General features: G+C 32.9%; 1 protein-coding gene across 5 annotated transcripts; it reads right to left on the bottom strand.

Annotated features, from left to right (window-relative positions):
• Positions 1–931: 931 nt before the first annotated feature.
• On the bottom strand, positions 932–11,776 carry LOC114306300 (eukaryotic translation initiation factor 2 subunit gamma). 5 transcript variants are annotated; one of them, XM_082877706.1, is made up of 11 exons: positions 11,575–11,727; positions 11,409–11,498; positions 7,661–7,853; positions 5,373–5,585; positions 5,143–5,204; positions 4,494–4,606; positions 4,307–4,409; positions 2,786–3,013; positions 2,483–2,701; positions 1,972–2,232; positions 932–1,535 (listed from the first exon to the last, which is right to left on the bottom strand). In XM_082877706.1, the coding sequence occupies exons 4-11, from the start codon at positions 5,476–5,478 to the stop codon at positions 1,233–1,235; spliced, it is 1,395 nt and encodes a 464-aa protein (XP_082733832.1). In that variant the 5' UTR covers positions 5,479–5,585; positions 7,661–7,853; positions 11,409–11,498; positions 11,575–11,727; the 3' UTR covers positions 932–1,232. The 5 variants fall into 5 exon arrangements, with proteins under 5 accessions (XP_082733832.1, XP_028107316.2, XP_028107318.2 ...); XM_028251515.2 differs by having other exon boundaries at positions 5,373–5,503; XM_028251517.2 differs by having other exon boundaries at positions 5,373–5,503; positions 7,661–7,820.
• Between the last annotated feature and the right edge of the window lie 262 nt (positions 11,777–12,038).

The following is a 12,038-nucleotide window of genomic DNA, read 5'->3' as shown; positions in this document are numbered from 1 at the left end:
AAAACAAGAATCAAAGTAAGAGATTTAAGATGTGAAATTTATTATAAATTAATGTTATATATATGAAAAATATTATATAAAATTAATTAGTGACTATTATACAAATTAACATTATACATTAAGCAAATTCTTAATAATTGTTTAAAATTATTCTTCAATTAATTAGCGAATTAAAACTATCCAAATCGAGATTTGATTATTTATCAATCTGATATTTACGATCTAATTTATAATTTTACCCTCAAACCATACCCAATCACACTGAGCACACCAATATTGTAGGGTTTCTAATTCAACAGGTATCCCCTTCTTCTCATCACGTAACAAACTGGAATTCGATTCTCGCCAAAGGCAAAGAGTCAAGTCGCACTAATAACACTTATTTTAACTTACATTATCTAAACATCTTGCCATACATCACAACTGGCGCTTAGTGACTCCTTCTCCCCACCCCTTACCGCTGTGTTTAATTGAAATTTGAGAAAATATTTAAAAAGAAAAGAAAAGAAAAAAGACATGCAAAACTATATAACATGTAAATTTCACTTACCTTTTTCCTTTCCTTTTTCAAACCCCTTCCGAAATCTTTCAACCAAACACAACGCAGAATAAGAGTAAGTTAAATTGCATTTAAATCTTTCATAAAAAAGAAAAGTTAAAAAGAAAATTTTGCATTCAAGCATCCTATGAGTTCATAAATAGCAAGAGACCACTTCGTCAACACTTAAAAACCAAACCGACTTCGGTCAATTCTCAGGCCCTATTTCACAATCTCTTAAAATAAAAATAAATAAATAAATAAAAGAAAGTCATTTAATTTTTTTTACATTCTAAAAAACAAAAAAAAAAATTAAAAATTACTAAGGGTTAGAACGGGATCAACCCAACCAAAAGAAAGATGGATTGTCATAAACTCGTGAACTCAGTCCGGTAAAAATGAAGCAGTGGGTTTTCTGATTGAACTCGTCGATTAAAACATATCTAACAAGTCCAACACTCGAATCAGAAACAACAAAGAATCAACCACCATAATAAACACCGCACCGCAAAAATGAAAAGTTAACCAGAAACCATCACAAACAATTTAGGAGTATGAGTGCCAACGTTTTCTTCTCCATCTCACAAAAATTGTACCAAGCAATTCTCTACCCTCCCACATTTTTCCCCCCAATTCTGTGTTCAATACTTTGTTACCTTTTTCTTCTTCCTTCTGATTGTACTGTCACGTCCACTCAAACGGGGCAAGGAGGAACGTCAAGTGTGAGACCGCCTTGAATCTGACCCCACCCAATTAGACGCCAGTGCTTCTCAACTCGCCTGCTCAGAGCAATTTTCTCTCCTTTGCTGGTGCAAACCGGAGACGTGAGTTGCAGTTTTGCCACATCGTTCTTTACAGCAACAACTCGAGCACCTGTTGACATGGAACCTATGTTCAACATCAGGATCTCCGCCTTTGCCAGCTTTGAGACCTTTCCTTGCCTCTCTGTGCCCTTTGTCCTCACACCCAAAAGCCGTCTCAGCAAGAAAAAGTTCACCTGCAAAGGAGGATCTTATATTGTATTCAAAGGCATTTTGAAGATCCAAATGATCCAATAGAATGCAATTGTTACAGAAATATCAACAAGACAAACACTCAAAAACACAATGAAACATACAAGCAACAAAATATTACAGGTTCAAGGGGTAAAATCATGGTTGTTAGAACCTTGTGATTTACAATTGGATTCATACGATTCGATCAGTTTCAATGGCAACGATTTGATTCAAGTTGAATGATTGAATTGCGATTCACTACGATCCAGTTATGTTTGCATAATACATGAAACATCATTTTCACAAAATAAAAAAGAGATCAATTAATTATATTGATCTCCGTGTTTTTATATGTATATATATGTACAATTAGTTACATTGATATTAAGATTCAACCGTTCTGGAAGTAAATAAAAAGATTTTGAAAGATTTATTTACCTCTAGTTCAACAAAAACTTCGGGGAGTGATCCGACTTCACCAAGAACCTGACCAACCAATCTATCAGCACGTGTCAAAGTGGGGTCCATAGTAGTGCCAACACCAATGAGGCCTCCTGGTACAGCAAATTGTAGTTCATTTTGCTCAGCATACAATGAAACTATCCTAGAGTAAATCGGGGTGCATTTGATGTTGCCACTCTCATCTTTAACAACAATCCCAGGACGAACCTCAATGTATTGATTTACCTTCAAAACACCCTGCAAAAAACAGAATATAAAATAAAAACATAATCAAGATTCCTAATCCTGAACTGATTTATTTATCAATAAATAAATCATTAAGGCTCCAAAACAAAATAAGATGAACTCATAATATGCTATTATAAATCTGACACATGCATTTTGTGCCGACAAAAAGCATTTGTACCAGTTCTTAATTAATCTTCATTTTGTTGTTTTAAGAGAACAAAAACATGTGGTTTTATTTTGAAAAAGTAAAGAACCATACTTTGAGAATACTTCCACCAGCAACGCCACCTTTAATTTCATCTACTTCAAACCCAGGCTTATTGACATCAAAAGACCGGATTACAATCATGTTAGGAGGAGAGATAAAGTTCCTTTCTGGAATGGGGATCTTTTTCACAATATACTCGCACACAACGTCAATATTATACTTCAGCTGTGCAGAAACTGGTATCACCGGAGCACCATCAGCAACAGTCCCCTGCAAGTTAAGTGCAGAAAACAGTTTAGCAAATGAATGAATTTCTGACCTAAATGAATTTCTGAAAACAGTTTAACAACTGACCTGAATGAATTTCTGAATTGCTTCATGCTGGTTGATAGCTACATTTTCCTGAATAAGATCAACCTTATTTTGGAGAATAATTATATGTTGGAGCCGCATTATTTCAACAGCAGCCAAGTGCTCTGATGTTTGTGGTTGGGGGCAACTTTCATTGGCAGCAATGAGAAGTAATGCTCCATCCATAATTGCTGCCCCATTAAGCATTGTAGCCATGAGAATATCATGACCCTGTGGGAAATCAAGAAAGAAAAAAAATCTCAGGCAACATCAGAGAAAAATCAGCTACTATTAAGCTCATAAAAAATAGTTCCCTCCTACAATTCCTTTCTTCTATTGGGTAACTTTTTCTCCCAATTAGGATTTTTCAGTGTCCTTCCCCATAAATAATTCATTTTTCCTCTCACCACACCAATTCAGTGTGTTTAATAGAAAACCATCATAGACCCCTCATATCAGGTGAGACTAAACAGATTCAAAACCAATATGAAGGTGGTTCCTCAAAAAGAAAAATCTCTGGAACCACAATTGAACATATTTAGGTTCCGTTTGGATATATAATATATTGATTTCAAATGAAGAGATTGAGATTAAATTGTATAAATTATATGGGAGTTGGCTATTATAGATAGATCAAGAAACCAAAAGGGGAAGACAGAGTAGTTAAGTAGAAGTGTTTTATTATAATCCTTGTACAACTATAACACTTAATATGAAGGATTTCAGATAACTGCTTTTACATTGTCATTCCAAATCCATCATCATCCATTATGGAAAAGATCTCGAACACAATCCAGAAATTTATATCTAAACTATCACATCTAACTTTCAGCTATTATCCTTTAATGATTAGTATCCAAATTCTTTCATTTCAAGTCCATAAATCCAAATGCAACCTTAGGGAATATGCCCTATTCTGTCATTAGCTTTCACTAAACATGCTGAATGATCATATTCTAACCTAGCCAGTAAGGCCGCACAAAAACGTCCACTATTATCTGTTGCTATAAGAATTAACCTCCTTGATTAGGTGGTACAACCGACAAAACTTAAATCCAACAGTCCCGCATATGAGAACTAGAACAAATATACTTAACATCGACTGTAACCACAATGGAAAATTTAATGTCGTAGAGGATAACTGTAACATAGATAAATTTTAAAGACAAGTGCTATGACACAAACATGAATGACAAAAAGAAAGCTACAGGAATTTGCCCAACAAATGGCATTGCTTCCCATATGCCGATTCAAAAAGATAAAATAATATAATGAGGATTGAAGAACAGATAAATGTTATCAAACACCATATTATATTGCACCAGACAAATAAAGCATAATAATCAACTTTCTTTCGGAGATGAGAAATGTACATACACATGCATATATTTATACAAAATCTAGAGCGCACAAATCATTGTCAAGTAACAATACATACATGGATATGTGCATACGAGAGTATATTTAGAGAGATGCTTGATGTAAATAAACAGCATTTACTAAAATTGGCATTGGGCACCTTACCGGGCAATCAACAAAAGATACGTGCCTCAACAATTTCATCCTACAGTTTTCGAACCCAGGCACATCACACATAGGGTTATCTTCTTTTCCACTTCCATATGCCCTGTAAAAAGGTGTTTTTATGTTATATACCATGTGCCAATGAAAATCCAAAGTACGCACACTGATTCTATGGATACCAACTTACTTGTAGCACATGGGCCGAGGGCATCGATCATCTTCACATTTGTATATCTTGGCATTCGCATATCCAAGCTTAATAGTAATATTGCGCTCTAGCTCATTTTTGAAACGAACAGTCTGCAGAAAATTGACAAATCATATAATCATAAAGACCTTGAAATTTATAATGTAGAAATTTCAACCAAGTACTTAAAATCACTTTGGCTCCATCAACTCCTTGGTTAGTCAATTTTCGTGCTTGACAGCTCATGACTTAACAAGCACAACTCTGTCACCAAGAATTAAGGAGTAACAATTGACTTTAGGTAAAACTACTACTAGTTCAAGTTGGAGAAAACTTTAGGTAAAATAACCAATTAATAGAAAGCACACATTCACTGTACTATTTTCCCCTTGATACAATAGTCCATCATGATGTCCATACTAACAAGTAACAAGAAAGAATACAAAAAACAAATTAAGGATTACCAGCTTACTTATTATTTTTTTACCAGCTTTATATTGTTGCTAAATAAGTGGACTACCAAACTACTAACAAGCTGAACTGATGACAAAATCACAAACACAAATAAGCCTGCAAATAAAAACTCTGAGAAGATATGCAGTACAATACAAGGAACAAGCAGTAGAAAGAGAGAAAAATGAATAATTACCTGAACACCAGATATTGCTTTTACAACAGTTGACTTGCCATGAGCCACATGACCAATAGTACCTGCAAAAATAAATTTAACTCTAAATTACTGTCTTCAACCTTAAGCACTTATTATGGAGCATCAATTGAATGTTAATACAGAAAGAAAATTCAAATCCCTAAAAACACCATAATGTTAACTGATGTAAGCTGAAAATAGGTAAAAAAAACTCATGAAGCATGAATTACCAATATTTATTGTAGCCTGACGAGAAATAACTTCAGGTGAGAGTGGATTTAGCTTTGTCACATCCAGCTTACTCAAATCCTGCTCCATCAACCCCTTTCGAGACATCTTGGCTATTCCCAAGGACTTTGTGCTGCAACAGAAGCAAATGTTGGTTTGGTAAGCTCAGTGAGCAAAAAGGAGGACGCGAACTGTGACTCAAAAACATTTACAACCTACATCAAATGTCAACATCAGTTGGCAGAAGAAGTGCTTTATTAACAGCAATAAAAGTCACAAAAGTGGCTACTCAAAGCATGTGCAAGTGCGTGAGTCTGTGTCCATATTCAGTGCATATTCAAAGCAAAGCGCTTTTTAACATACTCACCTATACATGCAATAGTCTCTAAATCGTGAATTCCACTAAGGAGGTGTTCAAATTTATGGATTTAAAATGAAATTTTTGGCACTATTCGTCCAAGAACAATAGCTCAAATTTAAATTTGATAGTTCATATATGGATTTCAATATTGAATTTGAGAGCTTTGTTATGATGAATTTGACACAACCATGTAAAACTAGTTATTTGAAATCCTTCATGCTAAGGGTTGTAGTTCCACAATGGTCCTAACAAAATATTTTTTTCCTATTTCTAATTTATTCAATCTCCTGTACTTTTAAAAATTTAACCTTAAATTCCTTACTCTAAACAGAGGGCACTGTTATAGTAAAGGCAATCAATCCGATACTTATGGCTCACCATAATAGTATTGCAACTCAGCCCTCAATTATACAAGTGTAGTCCTTGGTGTAAATTATTAAAACTATAAAATTAAGAAAATTAATTCCTATAGTTTTGCATATTAAACATGTTAAAAACTTGCCGTTTCATATTTATGTAAGGGTTTGTAGCAGCTCGTTTGAGAAGATCATAAATATTGTTACCTTCCTTTTTGTCCAACCCACCTCCCAACCATGATTATCAAAATTCCAATCCAGATACTATGATTCTATGATCTTACAATCCATTTGGGCACAATTGATCCGGATCGTATAAAAAACCACTTATAGATATGATCTTTCAATCCTGGTAATAGGATCTTATAGGATCGTGGAATCCTTATCCGAATCCAATCCTATCCGATCCAATTTGTAAGCCTTGTTTTGTATTGTATAGTCTATATATTGTAAATTTTATGTTTTTTGTCTATATATCAATTTATCTGGTCCAAATGAATATAAAAAAAATAAAAACTAAAAAAAATGATAGTATTGAATCAAATAAACAAATTAGGAAACAAACATTTAATATAATACCAATTTAAGAAACCTAAATAGTCAAAAAAACAAACTTAGCTTTAGCGAGGTCTAAAGGAGGGTAAGATGATTGCTAGGTAGCACAGGTGTGGGTACGAGTACGGTACAGGTACGCCGATACGGCAAAACTCTAAAAAAGTATGATATGGTACGGTTACGGTACGCTGATATTTTTTATTTTTTATTTTTTTATAATTATGGTTAAAGGATCTAACCTACAAATTAAAATTAAATATCAAAACTAAAAAGAAAACTACAAACTAAAAGACAAATCGTTCTTTTTGCTCATCAAATATTTAAATAACAATTTGGACAGATCTAATATATTGCATATATTGAATAAAATATATATTTCAGTGACAAGTGTGACAAGAACAAGGACACTACAACACCTTTAAATCTAATTCCCATTTTAACCTACAAAGTATCTCTCAATTTTAGTTCATGAAAGACAATGAAACAATAACCAATCATATCCACCCACAACATCAAGCATTGCAAGGAAATTAACCAATGTGGAAACAAACAGATAACTCAACTCAAAACCAATGGTTATGCATCACAAATTAATGCTCTGTTTTTCAATTACAAAACCCCTATCCCTCCCCCCAAAAATAAACTGCTACGAAAGAGAATTTACGGTGTCAAGGGATTTTAATTTGTCATCAAGCTTTACAACCAATATCATATTGCATATATATATGACATATATCAGAAAAAAAAAATAATAAGGACAGATCTTAGTTCAACAAATCTGGACAGATTTTAGTTCAAAAATCTGGACATATATCAAGAAAAAAAAAAGAAAAAAAAAAAAGAGAGAGAGTTCAAGAAAAATGAAGAAGAAGATGAAGGATCAAAGAAAGAGAAAACCAAAGAGGAAGAATCGATCGTTTGCAGCGAAGAAACAGCACAAAAATCTGGAAAGAAAAAATGAAAGAAAGAGGATAAAGAATCGAAGAAGAAAAGGGGAAAGAATCAAAGATGAACTTACCTCTTCAATCGCACCTTCGAAGGAGAGAATCAATCACTAGTACATTCGATTAAACCTTTCAATCGCACCTTCGAAGTGTTCTTCAGACTCTCTTGGGAGTATTTCTGGAAGGAGATGATTGAATAGACATGGAACCCTAGCACCTTCGAAGTTCTTCAGTCTTGGAGTATTTCAAAATGAGATATGGAAGGAGCTGAGATGATCGAATGATAGAGAGAATAAAGAACCCTAATTTTATTTGGTTTCATGTTTTATTTATTACAAAAGAACCTCAGATTTTTATAATTCTTTAAAATAGACACAAAATATTGATCCGGTACCCTTTAATTTATAAAAAATATCGAGTATGTTTGGTTTGGTTTTGAGAGAGTAATTTTTAAAAATTATTATGGAGAGAGAGTTTAGAAATTTTTTTGATTTGTTTGGTTGTGTATTTTGAAAGTAGTTTTGGAGTTTTGGAGTTTGGAATGATTTGATATTTTGTTATGATTTAGTAGATATGTGTGAGAAAAAAAGTGATTGAGAATGAGAGAGGAGAGAGGAGAGAGAAAAAGTGATTGATTGATGTGTAAAAGAGAGAAAATGATTTTGAAAATTGATTTGAAAAAATTACAAACCAAACAAGTTTTTTAGAAATTTTTTAACAAAATCACTCTACAAAGCCAAACCAAACATACCTATCATTTTTTACCCCGGAGTACCCAAAAACGTACCCATGGCGTACCCATCAGTATACTGACCGTATAAAACGTACCCGGTGCGTTTTTGACGTACCCGGTACGCGTGCAGCTGCACGCCGTACCGGTACGTGTACCCGAGAAGTACCCGGTACTTGTACGGCAACATTTTTGGAGTACTCATGCTTCATAGGATGATTGTAACTTTACCCGAATTTTTGGAGAGACAATTTTCGTAACTTGAACCCATTCCACTAGAGATGCTAATAACAAACTTTATCATTCGGTTAAGCCGCTCTTTTAACTTCTCAATCTATTTTCATATCTGACTTTGTTAAATATTATTTCTTAACTTTTTAAATATTGTCATCGAGTTTTCTATTGTATAATATTATATTTACATTTTATATGGAGTATTATATTTTTCATAATATCTTCACTTCTTTTTAGTAAAATATAGGCTTATTTTGTGTATATTTTTTAAGAAAAATTTATTTAAATTAAATTATTACGTAATTTGTCTTTTTTAGTAGGATCTTACAATTCTCGATCTGATTCTACAATCCGATCCTATAAACACCTCCAACGATCCAACGTAGGATCCTAATTTTAACAACCTTGCCCCAACAGACCACAAATGGGAGGGAGAGGGAATAGGACTTTTCCCAGTTTGTGTTTGTTTTCTTAAATAATGGACCTAGTTACTCATTGAAGAAAAATATTCTTTATGTTATTGTTAGTATTGCGACATACGGAAAGGCTAGAAATATCTTTACACTACAAGGGAGTCTATGCTATTATGGAAAATTAGAGGAAGTTATGGTAAGAAAATAAATTATCAAGATTGGGGCTGTTAAAATAAATATCATCAATATCCCTAAAAGCAAGACATTGCTCTCTCTCTCTCTCTCATCGAAAAGCATCTGATGGCTCCCGCCTGCTACACATGTTTATTATCATACTTTGATTTTTTTGTGTGCTATTTTCAATTTGCTTCAAATTGATGTATTTGTTTGTTATTTTAGAGTTATTTTCTAGGAGGTCAGTTAATTTTGAGCATTTGATTTGCCAATGTTTTAGTTCAGATTACATAAAACCAGTTTCTTTTTATTAGTAACCTGATTTTATTAGTTGAATATATGACGTGTTCCCATAGAAAACATAATAATCTGATGCCTCTAGTTCAAGCATAGAAGTGTCTAATCACCTATATAGTTAGTAAAATTGTTTTGTGTGCATATATGAATAGATGTACAATCCATTTTTTCCAGCGGCAAGCATTTTCTACATTTTTTGGCATTTGGTACAATGAAAAATAAAATCAACAGAAAACATTTTACATGATCAACAAAAATGAGCTTATTTCAACAAAACAATAATTTTAGCTCTTTAAAGGCGGAAACATTTTCCATACCTAACAAGGCAAACTAAAGTCTTGCCAAAACAACCACCACAAGTCACCACCATTGTCGCCACCAACCCCCTACCACTAGCACTAACCCCACCACAATTCCTCCAAAACCGTCGCCGCCACTCCCACACCTTAACACTCATCTACCGCGGCCACACCAGCCAACCACTAGCACCATCATTTTCGGAGTTGCAACCAAATACTTGACGGGCCGAAACAAGTGCAACTTTATTGTTGCAAATATATGAAGCATGATTTTTACCACATTTTTGTAAAGTAAATTACAATCTTCCAAATTTTGGTCTAATTTAAGTTTTACTCTTATTTCTTTCTTTGTCATATTTTGTACTTCATTTCCCTTCCTTTTTTTCCTTATTTGACAATTTATGTTTTTTAAATTTTGCGATGTTAACTGTGATTGAATACTACATATTCTCTACTTCATAACTTCTCTCTTCTTGTTTTTTCTTCTCACCAATGATCTTGTGGTCTAGTGGCATCACCCCAACACTTCCACAGGGGAGGTTAGGGGTTCAAGCCGTGCAAAGGGGCATGGGAGTTTAGAAGGGCTAGGGTATTAGGAATGTTTGGGAGATTTCGCCAATCAAAAGAAAAAAATAAAATAAATAAATAAATAAAACTTTTTTTTCTCATTCACTATTAGGCTGTTGATGAAATATAATTTTGGATAGATTAATCTCAGCTAAGTTTGTAGTTGGCATGGCTGTAATTAGGGTTGCAATCCTCTATGTCATTTCATGTTTGGTTGGGGGTGGACACACAAGGTTCTAATAACGTCACTTATTGTGACTGTTAATTATAAAAATACAACTTACCATGTATAAATTTGAAGTTACTGTTAAAACAAAGTTGCAATCAACATTGATCATAAACATAGAGTTGCATTAAATTTCTAACGTAATGCTGCTAGATAGCAATATATTGATAAGGGGGCATGGAATATTATTTTAGATTTTGTGGAGGATTTATTATCTTAGTCTTTCTTTAGGGGCCTGATTTTTGTATTCTTTGTATCTTCTTGATGCTTTTCTATCAAAGATCGCATATTTATCAAAAAAATATATATATAAAAATTATTTTAGGAGAATCTGTTAATTTATGTTTGTGCCTGATAATTGCCATTAACTTCTTTCATTTGTAATATTTATATTTGAAATTTCCTCTGCAAAACTACATGATGGGATTCAAAATTATGTTGTATCACTACTTTTAAGTCATGGGCTTAAAAGAATGGGCATGATATGTACATGGCCAGACGAGATACAACAAAAAATAGTTTTTATATATTTTTATTTGTTAATTTTTATCCAGAAACAGCCAAAATTATTAAAAACATCAACACATTCAACATAAAAAAATAAATAAATAAAGAAAATTAAAAACTATCAATTTGTAATTCAAACATCATTCATCAACTTTATTTTCATGATATCTCAACTCAATCCAAGTCTTATAACACCTAATTACGTAAAGGGTTCAATGCAATTCTTGTCTTATAAGAGTTAGAATAGAGATGCAGCTTAAATCAATAAAGAATTAAGCATATACAAATTCATATCGACTCATCGGAACTTGAGAGATTTTGTTGTAGACGATACAGATAGAGAGAGAAAGACAGCTTGAGTTAGACTTTGCGTACCAATTTCACACTTTTCTCTTCCTGTACTTTCTGTTAGTACGTATAAGCTATTCGACCAGCCCCAAAATTGATTTCGATTCAAGAATGGCCCTAAAGTAAGAAAATGAAAGAGATTCAGATATATATATATATATAGAGAGAGAGAGAGAGACAGAGAGAGAGTCACCTGAGGACTGAGGGCCTAGAGAGAGATAAAGAGACGCAGCCGCAGTGAGAGATTCCAGAGAAGAGAAGAAACCCTAACAGTGCGATTTGAATAGAAAAGAGGATTGATTTAATAAAATAAAATAGGATTGTTTTAATAAAATAAAATAATAAATAATGGAATTTGTGTTCTTTGGCACTAAAAGTAAAAAAAAAATAAAAAATATTTGGTAGTTGTAAGGTTTGAACAGTTCGAATGTATTTAAACAAGAACATTTTATCTTCAAAATGGTATCGTTTCAATACATTCAAATTATGAATTTTTAGGTCATCAAGAATTACTGTAAAAGTAATTATATATATATATATATATCTTGATGAACTAATATTTCATTTTGGAAATTGGAAATTCATTTTATCACTTTGATTATCCAATTGTTAAAATTAGATTTTGAATTTTTAATTCATATATTTTTTTTAATGATT

The sequence above is a fragment of the Camellia sinensis genome, chromosome 7 (assembly GCF_055761805.1).
Source record: "Camellia sinensis isolate YWXY chromosome 7, ASM5576180v1, whole genome shotgun sequence".
NCBI classification, from domain to species: domain Eukaryota; kingdom Viridiplantae; phylum Streptophyta; class Magnoliopsida; order Ericales; family Theaceae; genus Camellia; species Camellia sinensis.
The sequence above is the reverse complement of the archived record's forward strand: the minus strand, read 5'-3'. Positions and strand labels throughout refer to the sequence as shown.